The sequence below is a fragment of the Syngnathus floridae genome, chromosome 10 (assembly GCF_059516105.1).
Source record: "Syngnathus floridae isolate MCC-2025c chromosome 10, RoL_Sflo_1.0, whole genome shotgun sequence".
Classification (NCBI taxonomy): domain Eukaryota; kingdom Metazoa; phylum Chordata; class Actinopteri; order Syngnathiformes; family Syngnathidae; genus Syngnathus; species Syngnathus floridae.
In genome coordinates, this window is record NC_142422.1 from 11,068,612 (window position 1) to 11,088,183 (window position 19,572).

The following is a 19,572-nucleotide window of genomic DNA, read 5'->3' on the forward strand; positions in this document are numbered from 1 at the left end:
TTCAGATTTGTCAGAGCGTAAACTGAGCCTGTTTATTTTTTTTATATGATGCAATGCTTAAAGCCATATTAATCTGCGAAGCGTATATGCAGGAAACGTGGAGGGTGAGCGAAAGAGGGAAAACATATGGCGGGATCGAGTTTTCGCAGGCAGCAAAGTAAGTGCTGCGGGAAACTTTTTGGTGTACGTCTGCAGAGAATGGGAGCCTCTTATACAGCTCACAGCGGGATCTTGGCCCGGGCCGTGGCCTCGTCTCGTCTGCCCGGCGGGGTGCTTTCCTGAACGGGCTGCCCAGGGGAGGGGCACCTGCGAGCAGGCACGATCACTGGTCAGGAGGAGGGCCCGGCAGGCGGGGCCAAGGGATGGAAAAGATGCTCGCTGGTTCCAGGAAACGGACATCTGTTGGATGTATGAAATCCTCAGGTAGAGCTCAGCGATGTTCCCACTCGCAGCTTTTTGTCCTCTCCTATTCCCGGCGAGGTGCTAAAAACGCAGGTTGCTATCTCGGGATGAAATCAGAGGCTTCTGTCGTCCTGCAGAAAAAGGGTTATGATTGGATCGGGCCGCCCAGTGCCGGCCACTACCAACACTGGCAAAGTTTATAGATGGGCCGTCCTGCCAACTGACACAATATTTTCCATCCATTCGGTTGGCTTGGGCAAACGGTGCTTATTTGAAGTTTATCAAACACTCAGTCATCCCAGCAGACTCACGGGAGGATTTTTATCATCTGATATGTTGAGTTTTTGTAACGCACACATGCGTGTCAACATCAGCACCATGCTCGGCTGTCATTGTCGGACGGCCTTCACAAAAAAACAGCACCGTCCGTCTTCTGGCTTTTTGACAGAGGAGGAAAAAAATACAGTAACTGGTTTGAGTAAAAGTTAAAAAGTGTACTTGAGTGTAAATATAATTTTGTGAAAATGTAGTGTTTTGGGTTTGGCTTCAAATTCCTAAACTATTGCTGATGAAAAACAAATCCTTGCCTTTTGTACAGTTTTTGTGGACAAGACATTCCTTTCAAATGGACGAATGCACTGAGATAGCCGCAGTTGAGCACAAAAGTTGCATGGAGATCACATTAACTCTCCAACAGGAGCACCCCCTGTGGCGGGAGCACGCATGATAAGTGCGGTGGGAGCGTCGCCCCGCGAGGTAGCCAGGTAAATGAAAACACATGCCTGGAGCGCACAAAGGCCTCGGCGCTGTCGACGTATCAGGAAAAACTCAGACGAATATTATTTGAGGCTTTTCAGTTGCTTTCCTTACATTTTTGTTCAAGTCTTTGCGAAAACCGAGGCCTAAGCAGGTAGCTCGCTCCGCTCCTCGTCTCTCAGTAGGCTCATTTTGCAATTTAATCAAATCATTCGGTTAAATATGGAAAAAAAAACGCTTATTATGTTATTGAATGTCGAATAACGGTCAATGGAGCTTAATGGTTTTACTGTCTGGTGTGTGCGAGGGAAAGAAAAACACAATGACCCAGATACAAAGTGTCACTCAAGTATGAATGATGACATTGCGCTGATGATGCAATAAAAACCTCGACTAAATCATCCGTCTCGTGACTGTATGATTGCAAACGGTGCCATAGATATGTGTAAAATTTAAACATTCATTTTTATTGTCTCAACCTGGTCTTCCGTGCACATAGTGATTAGCCTAGCATCGCTAGTTCGAATATTTTGTGGTCAAGAATGGACACAGTGGCTGGTGCACTTTTTGATCGCTTTTGAACATACAGAATGGCTAACAAGTTCATATAAGCTAACAAAATCTTCAGTCTCATTCCAAGGCACCCACGTCACTCACCAGTCCAAGCCCCGCCCTTTAAAGCCATCCACATACATGCTCATAGTCACATATACAATATGGTGACCCCAAGTGGACAAAAATCATTCCTGCACCTCACCTGTTAAATATGTCTTAAATTTCACTTTTATGGAAGTATATTTCAGTATGATGGCATGCGTTTCTTCAAAAATAAATAAAAAATAAAACACCCAATAATCTCAGAAAATGCTTTGCCATACACCAATCAAGTACACATTCTAATATCTTGATTTCTTTTGTGGGAATAACACGTTACACACTTCACGGAAAATTTTAAAGCATCTGGAAAGTAATCACAACTAATCCGTACTCGATTTGAGTTATAAAATATATATATATATATACTGTGCGTTTAAGGTTACTTAATATTAGCTCCTGCTCCATTAAATGTGGACATTTACGGCTTTCATTAGGAATTATGAAGTCTGGAGGAGAAAATAAACGGCCTTGCATCAAATGTCTCTACCAGATTTTTTAAGGTCTGTCCAACTGTCAATCCAAAAAATCGGGCCATGCGGGGACTGTTTAAAACACCCACCGCTCCTCTGAGCAAAGCACCATCCTCCTTCATCCCATCCTCTCTCGTTCAACAATATTTGCCCGTGTGCATGCGTCAATGAGCAGCGGGGTTTGCGCTTCAGCACAGTGCAGCCTTTGAGGTGGGCATACAGAGAGCTCCTTGCCGCACGGAGATACGCAAACGTCAGCCGGCGAGTGTGCGCAAAAACACAGAAGACCTGACGCTGACACGTACACACAAACCAAACAAACGTCAATCAAATCTTTGCTTGCAAAATACAACCGGCTGGTGCAAAGTGCCCAGTGGTGTTAAGTTGAACCCGGTTACAGATCAAATGACTCTGTGAATGGCAGAAAGCATCCTCTTTATTTAGAGCGCTATATTAAGCGTTAATATAAACATCAGTCAGAATTGGAGCCATGCAATAGCTTTGCATGGTCAAACCTAGCGACATAAAGTCTATTCAAAATGTACATGAAGTAAACAAAAGACTCACAATGCCTCAGGAAAGAAAACAGATACAGATGAGCTGACAACGGCAAATTGCTTTAAAAGAAAAAAAAATGTTTATTTAATTTTTCAGAAAACAAGCAGAAGTGCATCAATTCTTTTACTGGAAATGTGCGTGCATGCAAAACTTTCATTCAACAAATAAACAGTCAAACAAAATGACATTCCTACGCTGGGTGATTTGGTTCGGGATAATAACAACAATAATAATAACAATAATAATACCCATTCGCCTACAGTGATACGCTTTTGCAATACTTTTACTCAGCAGCTGATAAATTCTTTAATTGTTACTCAAATTGTCATTTTCGCATGGCTAAGAACAACCCAAATATTTCCACCTTCTTCATTCCGAACTTTATACAAAACTCTTTTACAAAGTGCTCCGATTTGCCTGGCGCAGTTCACAAATCGTTTATCTTTGGTGTCTATTGAGAATAATGAAGAGAAAAAAAAACAGATGAATTTTCAGTACCTATTCTTTTTCACGTGTGTCTAAGTCAGGAAGCACACAAAGGAAGGCTCACATTATCGTGTCTACTGCGGCGGGCTGCTCTTGCGGCAGAGCTGATTTGCCGACGTCAGCGTTTGCCGGTTGCGTGTGCGCTTGCCAGTCAGTAGCGTGTAGAAGAACGGATTCACGCAAGAGTTTCCGTAAGTCAGTCCCGTGAGGATCCGGTTCACCGTCACCTGAGTGCCCACCGGTACGGTCCGCAGCATGTCAGGCTTATAGAGAGGCAGAAGCTGCCAGATCCAGAAAGGGAGGAAGCAAGCCCAAAAGGCCAGCACGATGCCCAAGATGAGGAGCAGGACTTTGGGTTTGGGGGCACGGGCGGGGCAAGCAGTACTAGCGCTGGAACCCCACGGGGCCCGGGTCTGAGACACCCAGTAAAGTCGGCCAAGTGTCGCGTAGAGGGCTCCGATGGCCAGGCCCGGCCCGAGGATGCTGGTGCAGAAGAGCACGCTCAGGTAGGCCTTGGAGCTTTGTTCGTCCCACGCCGGCACGCACAGCTGGCCCTCCTGGTTCTCGCCGTCTTCCAGGTGCAGGGTGATCATCATGGGCAAGCTCAGCGCCACGGCTAGCCCCCAAGCCAAGCTCACTCGCAGCAGGCCCGACGAGTTGGAAGAGGAGGTGTGCAGGGGCCGAGCCACGGCCCGGTAGCGGTCCAGGCTCATGGCAGTGAGCGTGAAGATGGAAGCGTGCATGGTGAGGAGGTCCAGGCTCAGGAGGAGACGGCACCCCAGCTCGCCGAAGGCCCAGTCGGACGCCAGGCTGTCGTAGACGATGAAGGGGGCGGTGAACAGGTAGAGCAGGTCGGCCAGAGCCAGGCTCAGCACCTGCAGGTGAAGAGAGGAGGAGGACGAGGAAGAGGACAGGGGAGAGGAGGAGGGCGAGAGCGAAGACGGATTGGAAAGGCAGGAGGGTGCCGGCACTTGCGTGAAGCAGCAGCTGAGTCCCGCTCTGCTTCTCCTCCTGCTTCTCCTGCGCCTCAGAAGGAGGCCCAGAGTGTACAGGTTGCCTAAGATGCCCAGGAGGGAGAGCAGGGAGAGGAAGGAGCAGAACACAGCAGTGGAGGCCAGGCTGGGAGATGGAGAGGTTGGGGTCTGGGTGGCGGGCACAGACAAATTGGGACCCACGGTGAACGGGGAAAGTGGAGACATGGAGCCCGAGGGGTCCATTTAGGAGGTCGGTAGCTCGTGCGGAGGAATCGGCCAGGCCAAGTGAAGATTATTCCAAGCTCGATCTGCTTGAGGTCATAGAAGTAGAGACAGATTCAAGGAGACAAAGAAACAAATGTTATTCTCTGACCATTTTGGAGATTCCTTTCTCATGGTGACACACAAAGAAAAGAACGTCGCGTCAACATGCCGTAAAAATTAAAATGTCAGCGAAAGTGATGGTTTATGGAGGAGCACAAAGCATCAGCCGTTGGCACAGACTTCTCGGTTTTATGGATTCCTTGGGAGTCAGGCGTGGCGCTCCCCTGTTTTCGTAAATAATTGGATTTTCAGAGTAGGAGGGCTCCGATTGAGGCTGTAAATCTTGACGAAGAGCCCGGACCGTTCTTCGGGTCATCAGTTGGCCACCAATCAGTTAAGTGGGACAACCTGAAGATATTTTCTCCTCATGGATTTTAAATCGCAATATGAATTTTCGGGGTGAAGATTCTCGACACATGCGCTTCAGGACTAGTTCAAAGCATCGGCGGGGTGCCTGGCCCCCGCCCGTGCGACACATGCGGACCCGGTGGCACCGGGGTTAAGAGCTGCAGTTGAACTGGAGAGGAGCAGCCGGTCCCCCCGCTGTGTCGCGTGCCTCCACGTTTACCAGATCGCTTTGAATAGCATCGCCGACGTTCGTGACCACGCTTTTCCCGACGCAATTGTCTTTGTGGCAGAATTCCGTGACAGACGGACGAGTTGTTTGCCTTACAGCAGAAGTGACGGACGGGTTTTCTTTACCAAAGACTGAGCAGCAGATATAAAAAATACTTTATGTAATTAGAACAGGACTCCCTATAGTTGGAGAATAAACATAAATAATTAGAACCTCATTGGTCTATTCTTGTGTTTTTTACAAAATGCATTTCCTGAATCTCACCTCAGAGAATTTGCTACAGAAACAATATTCCACCGATGCTTCTGGTCAAAAAGTTCTCTTTCCATTTCCAAATCCTTCTCGTGTGATCGCGAGCGGTCTCGAAATCTCCAGAATTTGAATTTTGCTCACAAAATAAAAGCTTCTGCCCGGCGACGATATGTCTGGACTCTCCAAACTTTGCGATGCGAACTCTACTGTCTTGTCCCGTCTGGACTCCTTCTCCTCAGCGCAGTCTTTGAAGTGTCCACCACTCGTGTGTGTGTGTGTGTGTGTGTGTGTGTGTGTGTGTGTGTGTGTGTGTGTGTGTGTGTGTGTGTGTGTGTGTGTGAGGGGAAAAGGGGGTGGGATGCTGAGTGTCGGACTTATCCTACACAATGATGAATGTTACTATAAATTTGTGTGGTCCTAAACCGGATCCAGGTGGTCCTACCTAAGTGATTTTTTTTTCTTTTTTGAAATTCATTGACAGTTTTATCTCTATCCTAATAGGATAAAGTTTGATGTCCACCAATGAAATATATTTCTGAATTATTACCAATCACTACTACGTTTATACCCAGAAATGATATTTTAGCTCATTTTTTTTTAAAGCCGCTTCGAATGACGACAGGTTTATGACAGCTTTATATCCCGCTTATATTTTCTTTGCGAGTTCCGTCATGTTTTGATGGGTTTCCAATGTTTTGAAACCTTTGCGCCGGGCGTAAATCACACTTTGGACCCCTTGTGAAGACCTCAACTAGATGACTATGAATAGTCTCATAATATTGTGTTTTGGCAACTAATCAGTTGAAGTCTTCAACGCTAATTTGAAGTGATACATGGAACAAAAATGTTGCTAATAAATTTTGGTTTGGTCAGTAAGAAACATTTTTAAATTTCAATTTCTAAATCTTTTGATGGAAAAATTTCTTTCAGAAAATGTCGCCATAACTTTTCTCCTGCATATTTGCGTCATCCCTATCCTGGAATCTTTTCATTTTGTTTGTTTAGCTGCAGCCCACTTTTGAGCTGCCCGGCTCAATAATTTCATTTGAGATGTGGCTTTTTCTTGGCTTTTCAGTCTATAATGCAGCATACTAATGTCGCTTATTCGCCGCAGATGTCGAGACTGGCCTAGCGTGTTGTGTCTACCGTTGGCGGATTATTATCTGCTTCTCAACTAAATTACGTAATTACGTTTGTGTGTGTGTGCATAGACTGGCAGCTCGCACAAGGAAAGATCAGCAGAAATATGATTTTTTTTTTCCTCCCCTGACAATTTTGGAGTCTGTGATCATATCCAGTAACGCTGATACTCAACTCGAAGTCCATTTTATATTTCTTCTTATATAATTCAGCTACCACTCGTGTAAAAATCTGCAAATCTGGGAATCAAACACGGCTAAGCATAAACTCTCCTAGAATAACTCAAATATTTATTTAACATGAATTCTATACGTGGAGTATAGAAGTCTCCAACATTTGAGTTTTTCAGTCATTTTACGAGGAAATCTGGTTTTGTGGTTGAAGAGACCAAACACCACAATCTTGATACCCTTAACAGAAAACGCTCCATCAACGGTTCTGGCAAATTGTTTCGGACAGGCCGCTCTTTGCGGGCGAGTTCTCCATGTTTTCTTTTCACGTATGGAAGCACGCAAGTGAGATGGAAGACTCTCGCCGGAGTCTGTGGGAAAAAAAGACGTACATACGATCCAATTTTCCAACTAACCTACATCAGCATGGTCAAGTTGAAACGAGCCCGCGTGGGAGACAGATATGAGATACGGTCTTTTATTTACGGACAAACTCATCTTAATAGGTCCTGTGTCAACATTTTTTATGGGTTGAAAATGGTGGGCCAAAAGTACGTATGTGATGTTTTAGAATGACCCTCCAAGGACTGCGTATAAAACTTAAATGGCCCTGGGTAGGATTTTTTTTTTTTTTAAGTGAGCTTTAATAAGAGGCTTGACTTGTCACCGGATAAACGGGCCTTTCTGGAGTGGTCAAGCGTAGCTCACAGTTGCCTGTTACCCGCCCAGTTGTTTTTGGCCCGCAGCACGGAGAGCCCACCACCGGTCTTCGCCAGCTTCAAGAGGCCGGATGATTTTGTTGGGACCCGCCAGTCAGACGTGCGTGCGAAGCGAGCGCCGCGTCGCTTGGCTGCTCCGTACATGTGCTGGCATATGCTAGATGGACACAGACAGGCAGCAAAGTGTAGCGGGGATGGCTGGAAGCTGGGGGGTGGACATACCTATCCCCACAGGGTGTGAGGAATTTGAAAAATACCTGGCACAAGCATGCCAAAACCGGGAGGGGAGGGGTGGGGGGCATCGAGATATGAGACGTCCAGGCTGCCATCATGCAAGTAGACACAGATGGGTATGACTTAGTAAAGTGAAACGTAGAGAATAAAGTAAGAAAGAAACTCCCCTGTGCGGGAAATTAATATTGTGGAAGTTTGCAGAGTCTCTGGAAAAAACGATGCATAAAGTGCAAAAAACACATTAAGTGCTTTCCTGGAACTCAAATGTCAAAGTAGCGTAAAAGCAAATGGCCCCTCTGACACATCATTAGTATTGAAACTTTGTGTTGAAATGTGTTATTTTTGGTGGGATAAGGTTTTTGCCAACCAAAATGTCCGGTCCTTGAGAACCCTCTAGCTAGCTTGTTTTCAATGTTTCCCTCCTCCAACACACTTGATTCAACTCATCAGCAAGCTCCTTAGAAGTAATATTGATAATAATTTAATTATAATTTTGTTTTCTGTTGTATCATGTTTTTTCATGCCCCTAGTTGGCCTACAAAAGAAGAAAATAATGTAACATAAATGTCGCCCAAAATGAAAACGCTCAAGTGGCCCGCTATTTATTTGTCACAGCACATCCATCTCCATCCCGTCCGACCGACACATTATATAATTACATTTACCTGAGCTATGGCTTCGTTCTAGTGCTTTGACCCGCTCGTCGTGCATTTGCGCTTGTTAATTATTTTGCATCAATCTTAAATATGCAAATCATGAAGCGAGGCGGTGAAGGAGTTCAGTCTACTGCAGACGCCGGAGCGCAGTTCCCATTTGGGCATTTCAATATGACACGAATGCTAAAATTATTTATTCAATTCACTGTAAATACACATTTCTACTGTAAATTATTTACAGACATGAAGATTTGTAAATGTATAAACACGTGATGATAACTAGATGTGTTTTGCTCGTTCAACTTAGCTGTATCAAGTTTTGCTCTGATCGACCAATTAGTGAACGGAAAAAGTGTGATGTCATCAAAGGTCAGCACTGGCCCTGTGAGGACAAATTTGAAATCTAATTGGTTAATGAGTCCCATTGTAGTGTTGTTGAAGTTACGTTGGCCAGCGTGGCTGATTTTGAAGTCCTTGGGCAGATTAAATTGGCAAAGATAAATCTATACAATTATATGGGCCAAATATTAATATTTAGATTATAAATGTAGTCCTGTGCTTTTGATAGTGTCAAGGTCTTTTGACACTTGCGTCTAAGTTACCCAGTAGCAGCCCAAATCCTGGGAGCAATTCTTCCCTAAGGGATTTCCCAAAATGTCAAGAGTGTAAAAACAGAGCAGCACTTGTGACCACACACTTGCCAAAAACAAACCCAGCCTTTTTTTTCAGTGTATTTATGCGTGTTTATGCAACCCACCCATATGTGTCCAATCAGCGGGGAATCCCACCAGGACGAACCCCCCGGCCCCCTCCATCAACGCCTCCCTAACCTCTCCCTGGCCGTCCTTGCCTTCCGCCTTCATTTAATTAATTTGCGTCGGCGTTTCTCCGCAAACGCACTGACGAATGACCGTCCTCCGTATCATAGTCTTGATTAAATGGGCGGACGTTTTCTTAGGTGACAAATGGTTTCTGGATCAGACTGATTCACAATTCGTGATGAGTTATTGATCCCCTCAGGCTGGTGACCGTCAAATTTTCCTAATCCTTCCTTGTTACTAAGTCAGGAGTGTATTGATACTGTCTTCCCTGCAAAACAGTTTCATCAGAATTCAAGGGAGCAGCTTTAGTAAATACCTGAAATAAAAAATAAAAAATGCACAGTTGAAAACAGTGATTATAGCAATTTCTTTTTCTATTTTTTTAGCTTACTTTTTAAATCACTATCAAAACGATATATCAAGATCTGTAGGTAGATCCAGTATATCCATTTAGGATGTACTTTAATCCCATGGTCAGAAATCCAATTCAGGTTTTTATCCTTCTTTGGACTGATTCCAATTGTAGCATGTCCCATTTAATTCATTTTTTTCCCCCCTCTTTGCACTGCAATGATGGATGTCCATATTGTGACTCAAATCTGATGATACAAAATGCCTCACACAAGCTAACAATTAGCATCTATATGGTGGTGTTGTTTTCCATTAAAGTGGAAGTTGTCAAACTTAATGTCACAGTGCTTAAAGGGTCATCTTGCGAGGGTCACATGACCAAACCCAGAAAACAGGTGAGCTGTGCTAAATAAACGCTTGTAAAATGAAAAGTAAAAAGTCAACCTTGCATTGTTTCAGGTCCATAGACTTGTAAAAGACTCCCTCAGGTGTGAAATTCTACGTCTAGAGTGTTGACATATTTTAAACTTGCCTTGTAATTTGGCGTAAGTACGAGGTGTGCAGCTCTAATTGTCTGCTGGGACTCAAAACAGACTGACATGAGTCAAAACTGGTTTGAACCTGCCCACTGGTGGCTTGTTGAGGTTATTGCAGCCAAAAATAATAATGGCGTCTTCATGCGGTTGTGAGTCACTGGTGAAGGCTGCCAACTCAAGGGGGATGTTCCTTACATGTGAATAATTGTAAAAGTTACATTTACGTCAGCTTTCCCATCGACCGCTGTGCATCAAATGAATCATTTTAAAGCCACAGTATGGAAGTAACCCGTGTTTGACTTAAACAGTGGAAATGTCGGTGAGCTCTTGAGCGATGCGAACCGCCCGTCGGTGGTTTTGTGCCTCATTAGCGGTCGTACCATACAAATGGAAAGTTCTTTCTCAGATGAACACGTTTCTCATTGTTTTAGGTCACAGCGTTTTACACACACAAACCACAAAGAAGACTTATTACGGTGCAACTTTGAAAGTCGAATGTCCAGAGTGTCACACTAAACTGAACTAGCGTCAGGCGTGATGTTATTTGCACATTCTGTGAGAGATTGTTTGTTTGTTTTACCCATAAGTCCAATTTAACAGCTAAAGTTGGGACCAAAACTTAGGGCTGTCTTTACAGTGTGGAAAAGGCCTGTAAATTTTTCTCTAGATTTTTAAGCCTCATACAGTAATCCCTCGTTTATCGCGGATAATTGGTTCCAAAAACCACCCGCGATAAGTGAAATCCGCGAAGGACGGTCACCACCAAGAAGTACTGGGCAGGCTAACGAGTTAGATGCTAATCGTGCTAACACGCAAAAACGGACTTCTAAACGAATGTAAACGAACATTTGGAGCAATACTACATTGTCCTAAGGGTTAGACACATGTTTCCTCAATTTAGAAGTTTTATTTTGACTTTTAAATGTTTTTTTAATTTTGAAAAAAAAATCTGCGATGTAATGAAGCCGCGATAAACGAAACGCGAAGTAGCGAGGGATCACTGTATTATATGCTTGGCATCTTTTTAATCATTCAATTTTGGTAGGCTTGGTAACAACTGTTGTGGTTTTTTTGTTTTTGTTTTGTGGCGTGTCAAATTTAAAAGACATTTCTATTCACTTTACAGGGATTTTAAAATCAGTGGGTGCATGCAGCGAGCCAGCCTTATCCTTCTGGTAAATTTGACATCATCATCATCGTCATCATCATCATCATCATCATCATCATCATCATCATCATCATCATCATCATCATCATCACGCTCTTCTAAATGACTCCTCCCTCTCTGGTTGCCAACCTCTAAACCACACCCACTCTGTTTTCCACGGGTCAATCAGGCACACGCATACGCACTTGTGTAATATAAAAAGATAGTCTGCCTGGTGGCACGTAATCTGCAATGCTTCACTTCGTCACCCGACGCAATGAGTTGCATCGAAGTTTTTACATTTCTCAAACACTGGTGTGATAGTCGCCGGTTGCAGCCGCTGTTTAGCTCCTTGAGCCGTCTGATGCCTATTTCCATTTCCCACGACACGTCTTGGCATCACTGCGACGTTTTGACTGAGATTAAATCAGATTAAGAGAAAAGTAAACACACGGCAGTTCTCTCACTCCCACAGTGTGCACTCGGAACAAAAACAAACGATCGTTTTTCAGTGTATACGTTGCATTGAATATTAAAATATGTATTTGCGTTTTTTTAATATTATATGGTGAATGACTTCTCCATATAAGATCATGTACTAGTTGAATGAATCGGGATCGTGTGTCAAGGTCATGGGCAGCGGCGTGCGCACGTCCCCGGGGGACGTAGCGCCTCGGGAGCGCGCGCGCCAACGCACGAGGACAGTTGACGACGTGCGCGCGGATCCAGCAAGCTTTGTCAAACTCTTATATTGCGCAAAGATTGTCACATGAAGTTGCCTAAGGAGACTTTTGGTGAGTGAAAGTTCATCTTGTCCAAATGTATCGCTGCTTGTTACCTTAGTGCAGTGTTAAAATTTCAATGTTTATTGGTTAGTTGTTGTCTTGCTATGAAAGAATGATGTAATTGAAAATCGAATAAGCAGCTTTAATGAACTCACTGTGGGCTGACACGCTACCAGTTTTTACTGTGATTGACATAAATTGTTTTCAAGCTGAAATTGGTTTTAACTCAAGAAAAAAAGCACCAATTTTCTAATGCAGCTAATAAGACTTTTCCAATTTAGATTTTATGCTGGACTTTATATTCATTGTCTTTTGTAGATGTTATGCTGTTTTATTTAATACTCTGTGATTGCTTCCTTCTTTTTATTATTTTTTCTTATCATTTTAATTTTATTAATATTATTTGCTTTATTATTTTTATTTTTCGAGGTGATTATTTCTTGTTGACTTTTGAGTATTGTCTTAATTACAAACATTCAGCATCTTAGCTCCCACCCAGATTAACATTTTGCCACACGATGACCTCCATTTTTTTTTTGCACGCGTTTGCGTAAAGAGTTTCAATTAGACGGAATGAGGCTGACTGCCAAGCCAAGTGCACACATATGCTTGTTATCGGCCGCTAAATAAGGGCTCACGTTGTTGGACTGGATGCAACCTCCATCAGAAAATGTTCTCTTATTGATCACACTATCCCAAAATACAAGGACATTCAATTGTTGGGATGCTTTAAAATGCAATTACCTGTTTTACACATGCTATTTTTTTCAAGTTTTATCTAAATATGGTTTGTAAAGGTGATTATATTCTTCTGCAAGCGCTAGAAAGTAGCTAGAGCTGTGAGAGAGAGCTCGAATCTGTGGCCTAATTTCTAACTACCACTGATCAATCACAAAGTATCGACTTGTGCATATTTGCATTGTTGTGGCTCGGCTCGGTTTGATGTGGAAAAATACAATCGCACTAAAATCATATCAATCCCTTGTTGTCGTAATCTGTCCACATAGCATCTGAATAATATCTGATCATCTGGAGGATTTAAAGGCACAAGAGGTCCTAAAGTCAAGGTTTTCATCAAACAGTGATGGATTTTGCTATATGACACCTCAACTGTTTTAAATTTCCTTCCCGGGGTCTGTCGCTCTGCTATGCACCAGAAATGGATTGCGCTAAACTGGCTTTTGTAGCAGCCTTAACATCTGTCAGGCACTTTAACGAGTGCGAACTGACATTTCTACAGTGACGGGATTCGTGCGGGACCCCCAGGTTCACAAACCACCTGACATTGATAAGAGCAAGCCGTTAGCTCCCAAACACACGCGCTCCTACTTGTTTAATCACCTCCTCGAAGTGGCTGTCATCGGTCGTTCAGCGACACTCAGGAGGTGTCATAATGGAGATAACGGACAAATGTTGGTTGGGCACAATTCTGAGGTCGTCAAGGTCAGGAATTGCTGAATTGCAGCAAAGAAATGCTGACTAACTAATGCTAACGTCGTGTCGAATGATTATCCATGATTTTGTTATTTGAATCTCTTTCCAGGGTCCAAGACAATAATAAACATCTATGGGATGTTCCTGAGATAGGACTGAAAAAACCCCAAAAAACATCCAGACAAAAAACAAAAAACATAGGTAAGCATCTTATTATCTTTTTTTTGCAATGACCATTTAACTATTTTTTTTCCCATGAGTAAATGTCTTTTTTTCCAGGCTCGCTGGTTTGTTAAATGAGTCAAGTGAGAAAAAAGCAGACGACCGACAAGAAGTTAGCAAAGACAATCAAATCCAAATAGGAGATTGTTTCTTCTTCTGAACGTTTTGCCTGAACGCACCACCAAAGATGAACCCATATGTCACTTCCCATTTCAGGAGGGATCTTTTTCCTCATTTTCATTTATTGTAGGATTCATACAGATGAATCGAATGAATTGATTGGTTTTATCCAAAGGATTTCATCTTGTGGTCCAAACACTTACGAAAGTGATCTTGGAATGACTATGAAAGGTAAATGCAAACTTTTTTTTGTAATTTTTCTTTTTTATTGTCAAAGGATTCTTAATTTATGCCTCTTTGCCAGAAATTCTGCGGCGAGCCTTTGGAAAGCGGGAATCTGAGCTTAACTGAACTTGTCAAAGCCAATCTCTCAGCCAACCTAACGCTTCATCTCTAAAAGCGTCTTCAGGTGACCTTTTGCCTTTTCATAAATCTTCCAAGCAGCACGGTTAATCGCTGTGTTATTTTCTTCTCTCTGTATCTAATCAGGCTTAGGAAGGAGTGAAGGAGGGATGTCTGGTGAGGTATAGATACATTTGTATCGCTTAGATTTTTTTTATTTTGGTATAATGTCATCATCTTCAGTAAATTCAAAATGACAGTCAGGCAGATATGGACACTCTGGGAAGTTGTTAAAGATGACGGAACAAGAAAGTTGCCTATCAAGTATCTTCTCGTTGGTCTCTCTACCTGACGTGTTTTTTTACTTCTAAAAACAGCAATGTTTTTTTTGTTTTTTTTTGTTTTGCCATGCCACAACCTGAACCTGAAGAACTGTATCGTAAGAAAGCGCATGTTTTTATCTTTTCAACTGCATGTTCATATCTGCGCCGGTATGTGTCCGTGTCCCAAGTTTGCAACTGTCCCCATCTTCTGTTGTACCTTTTGAAATCGAACAACCCCCCCCCCCTGCATGCTTTTTGTTTTCCCTTCCTTGCAAGTTGATTCTGAACAGATGTAGGGCGAGGTGACCCTGCCGTCATTTTTGGTTTGCTTCGATGTACGGACAATGTTCTTCCATGGACACACTCGGAGATGTACTCGATGAAAGCGATTTTGCTCTGAGATCCATCAACGAAAGGATCGTTCTTGGAAACCTGCAACATGGAACTGATCAATGACTTTGAAGGGGATTCTTGACGGGTATGGATTCTGATGATTTTATTTCGAGGATGCACCGAAGACTCACACCGTCGTTACTCCATCACACAACTTGACCGTGTGACAAAGTGAGACTTGAGAGCGCGCGATGGGCGCGGCACGTGTGAAACGGCGCTTCAGCGCTGTGGTGGTAGATGGGCCGCTCGAGGAGGAGGAAGTCATGAGGCTGGCACAGAGCGCAGACGACATGGCTCGGGCAGGCGGGAGCCCGATTGGGTCGGGAAGCCCGAGCGGCCCGTCCCCGACCCACGTCGTCAACGGCATCGCATTGCCTCTTGACTGCGATGCCACCGGAGAGTCGACGGGAGGAGAAGGCGGGGAAAGAACGGAGGCCATGTGCTCAGGAAGTAGTGTAGGAGGAAGAGGGGAAGGCCCGTCCGGCTCGGACCGGGACTCCCTTTCTTCCCCCTCCACCGCAAGCCGCCGGCGCGCCAAGCGGCCTGGTAGCGGGCCCCGAAAGCGCTTTGTGGGCAAGGACGGCCGCTGCAACGTTACCTTTGTCAACATGAGCGAGAGGGGCCAGCGCTATCTCAGTGACCTTTTCACCACCTGTGTGGACATCCGCTGGCGCTGGATGCTGGTCATCTTCACTCTCTCCTTCCTCCTCTCCTGGCTACTCTTTGGATGTGCTTTCTGGCTCATTGCCTCCGCGCACGGAGACCTCTCCGTCCGCCTCGTTCCCGGCACCTCGGCGTCGGGAGAGGCCGACAGAGAGGCGGCGGCAGAGGAGGAGGAGCCCTGCTTCCTCCAAGTGAACAGCTTCATGGCGGCCTTTCTCTTCTCGCTGGAGACGCAGACGTCCATCGGTTACGGATTCCGAAGCGTGACCGAGCGATGCCCCCTGGCGGTGGCGGCGGTCGTCTTGCAGTGCATCGTGGGCTGCATCATTGACGCCTTCATCATCGGGGCGGTCATGGCAAAGATGGCCAAGCCCAAGAAGCGCAACCAAACTCTGGTCTTCTCTCAAACTGCCGTGGTGGCCCTCAGGGACGGCAAACTCTGCATGATGTGGAGAGTCGGAAACTTGCGCAAGAGTCACCTGGTCGAGGCTCACGTCCGAGCGCAGCTTTTAAAGGTAAGTTATTGGATGGAGAACATTGCCAATGGAAAAATCCAAAATCGTATCAACACCTTAGTTGCTGCCGTGAATGATTGCGGTCCAGATAAAAAATAAACAAACGGTGCCGAGACCATCTGGCCTCGACATATTCTGTGGTCTGGAGTTAATGAGAGCTTGTTTTATTCTCCCTCGGGGGTTAGGAAGATTTACCCTGGATTAACTTGCCCACTCTTACTTCACCGTTTCCCTTTGTCATCTCGTTTTTCCTCCACGTAAAGAATACCGACATTGTCGGTCTGATATTTGAACAAACTCCTTCGTGAACCTCGAGAAGTCTTGCGTGCGAGTGGTGATGCTGTCAAATTTATCCTCGGGGGGAGGGGGGGGGGATGGGGGGGGGTCTGTGAAGGTGATCTTGCTTAATAACAGAGCAAAGAGGAAAGGGCAGATGGGATTATTTTTTCCAGATGAAAAAAAAATTGTAAATGTTGTGAGTGGGTATGATTGAACCGCAATGTCAGTCGATGTCCAACACTAGTCACTGGGCCCTGTTTTAGCCACGCCCCCAAAATATCCCAGGTGCATAGTTCTCATGATTTCACGGTTGTTGTTTTTTTTTTCTATCAACAGTCAAGGGTGACAGAAGAAGGCGAGTTCCTTCCCCTGGACAACTTGGACATCAACGTTGGATTTGACACAGGCACCGACCGCATTTTCTTGGTCTCACCGGTCACGATCGTCCACGAGATCAACGACGAGTCGCCTTTCTTCGAGATGGACCGCGAGACCCTGGAAAGCGACACTGAACTGGAGGTGGTGGTGATCCTGGAGGGCATGGTGGAGGCCACAGCGATGACCACGCAATGCCGCAGCTCCTATCTGGCATCGGAAATCCAGTGGGGATATCGTTTTGAACCTGTGCTCTTTGAGAAGAAGGACTGCTATGAGGTACGAACCACACCAACTCTAAAACAATTAGGAGAGCAAACATGCTCTCAATAATGGCTGGCAATTATATGTAGAGTCCCTACTTCCCACAAATAGCAGGAGTCAATTGTATAGATTATTTATCCTCTGCGAAAAACCGTAAATATTAGCGCATCTTAGTGAGACAGTTGTGACATGGCTGTCTGTCGTTATTATACTGCCCCCAGGTGGCCAAGGTGTGTACACTTTAAGGAGCAGCACAATGTATTGAAGCAAAAAAAATAATTGTTAAGAAAAAATAGTAATCAAAGCCACATGCTGTTCTTTCCCTTTTCCCAGGTGGACTATTCATTCTTCCATCGGACGTACGAAATCCCAAACACGCCCTTGTGTAGCGCTAAAGAGCTCGCAGAGCTTAAATACATAAAGAGCACTCGTTCTTCTTTCTGCTATGAGAACGAAGTGGCTCTTGAGCTCATTTCTCCTGAGGATGAACCCGACCAAGACTCGGTGTTCCCTGCCCCATCAAACAGGAGACTTTCGGACCACCTTCACTACAACTGAGAGACCAGAAACGAGAAGCGGGTTCGGAGTGAGTCCGAGCCGTGACTTTGTTGGCTGATTGATCCTGGCAATCTTTTTAAATAATTGAAAACTTGAGTCTGCGACGTCCCAATCTGGCCCATCACCACTGCAGCACACCCATCATGGACGGGACGAGCAACAGCGCCCCACGCTGGCCGTCGCTTGCAACTGCATTTCCAGTGAAACGTTTCATGGTCGTGTATCATCCTCGCAGATACACCTCAGGAATGTATCTGTCTCAGTATTATGCTGATTTATCATCATTATTTTCATATGGTAAGTATGAATGATATATTTCTAGACATAAATTACATGGAGAAACAAACTAGCAGCGGTTTTGTGCTTTTCCATGTAATTACTGTCTGCTGTTTATTGTTTTTATTCTATGCAGAAATGTGACATTGTGGCTTTTATTTTTATTTTCATTATTTTACAAGACGGTGAACCCCTTTTTGTTGCAGAGATATGTTCCACTACCAATCCACGATAGATAAAAAAGAAACCAAATTTGTTACATTAAATCTACACCATACAATTGTAACATAAGAACACACAGCATAGATTCTCTCGCTTTTATTTATTTTTTGCTCTGTAAAGAATCTGCAGTGTAACCGGGGTTCACTGTTCCGTAAATTCTTGCACAAAAGCACAACGTTATAGTTTTGAACGAGGAGGAATATTAACCCTGAAAGTGTCTTGTTATGTATAAAGTATATTTTCCTACTCTGAGGTAAGGTGGACTTGCCGTGTTGATTTGCCTTGCTTGGTCGGAGCAGGATTGAACTGATGTACTAAACCAAATTATGGTATGTTCATCTATACTCTATTTTCTTTCTGATATGTTACAAGCGGTTCATATGCTGTGACGATTTGTGTCGGGGTGGTGCCTTTGACCGACATTTGAAGCTCCGCTGAGAGCTGCAGCAGTCACGTTTCTTAAAACCTTTGAAAGCAAACCATTTTGGGCGGACATTGTTTATTGTGTTAAGTCCAACAACGAATAAAGTGAATATGCGCTTCATGCAACAAGATGGCACCAAATCACTGCTTTTGGCTAAATTGAACTCCTCAACATAATTCAATGCAGTAAAGAAATTAAACAGTTTGTGCATTATGATTAATTCACGCGTGGCTGCTTGTGATGTGCTCACTTTGGTCACTAGAGAGCAGTATAATACAAAAACTACACAGATTGTATGCTTATCCAAAATCTCAGTAAACTGCTAATACAGCGTTAGTCGTTTTTCTTTACGGATGATAAATAATATATTCCTGTGTGTGTTGTTAAATTGTCAAATGCGGAGGATAAATCTGCAAATTTGAGTGCAGCACTGTATTTTACTAAATAGTAACTAAAGCAGTTTATTCAATTGTCACTTTTCACTGTTTACCTGTTGAATAAACAACCTCCTTCCATTTTCATTTTAGGAATATATGGAAGATTAATATCAGTGATGAAGCTCTTGCCTCTGTCCTGCTGTTACCGCAGTAGAGGTTTTGTAACCTATGTGTTTGAATGTTGTCAATTGTTGTGTCTTCCCATAAACGTCCACCCTCAAGTTCTATTTATAGGCTGCACGGTGGGTCACGGGGCCTCCCTTCACTGCTGTGAAATGTAACTTGAACTTTAGAGCACCATCACTTTAGCACTTTTTTTTCAACGTTGCAGAAAAATAGTGACGTGTACTTTTCAAATCATGTCACCGCTTCCACTCTATGTATTTTAGACCAGGGGTGGGCAAATGTGTGCTCAAGGTCCTCATAATTGTTTTTTAAATTGACAGATGGTCCAAGTCATTCATAGGTTTAAAAAAATAAACATATGGTGAAATGCGTTATGAGATATGTATATTTGTTTCTTTTAATGTTATGAGCCGAGAAAGAAGCATACTTTTCCCACCCCTGATTTTATTCCTAAAACTTGCATATTTGTGGATTTATATTATTGTAAAATTGTATTTTCATTTTACATTTAGAGCTGCTTTTGAAATATGGGGCTTCCGAATGAAACCGACTGTATGTGAGCAAATAAATCAAGGTCGAATGGC

General features: G+C 43.9%; 2 protein-coding genes across 8 annotated transcripts; one reads left to right on the forward strand and one right to left on the reverse strand.

Annotated features, from left to right (window-relative positions):
• Positions 1–2,891: 2,891 nt before the first annotated feature.
• On the reverse strand, positions 2,892–5,700 carry uts2r3 (urotensin-2 receptor 3). The gene is made up of 2 exons (XM_088387208.1): positions 5,469–5,700; positions 2,892–4,611 (listed from the first exon to the last, which is right to left on the reverse strand). The coding sequence occupies exon 2, from the start codon at positions 4,544–4,546 to the stop codon at positions 3,404–3,406; it is 1,143 nt and encodes a 380-aa protein (XP_088243334.1). The 5' UTR covers positions 4,547–4,611; positions 5,469–5,700; the 3' UTR covers positions 2,892–3,403.
• Positions 5,701–11,225: 5,525 nt separating this feature from the next.
• On the forward strand, positions 11,226–19,572 carry kcnj14 (potassium inwardly rectifying channel subfamily J member 14). Of its 7 annotated transcripts, none has more exons than XM_088387415.1 (8): positions 11,226–12,024; positions 13,559–13,650; positions 13,729–14,022; positions 14,096–14,200; positions 14,281–14,315; positions 14,564–16,027; positions 16,643–16,960; positions 17,279–19,572. In XM_088387415.1, the coding sequence occupies exons 6-8, from the start codon at positions 15,041–15,043 to the stop codon at positions 17,501–17,503; spliced, it is 1,530 nt and encodes a 509-aa protein (XP_088243541.1). In that variant the 5' UTR covers positions 11,226–12,024; positions 13,559–13,650; positions 13,729–14,022; positions 14,096–14,200; positions 14,281–14,315; positions 14,564–15,040; the 3' UTR covers positions 17,504–19,572. The 7 variants fall into 7 exon arrangements, with proteins under 7 accessions (XP_088243541.1, XP_088243542.1, XP_088243538.1 ...); XM_088387416.1 differs by having other exon boundaries at positions 14,281–14,310; XM_088387412.1 differs by having other exon boundaries at positions 14,096–14,315.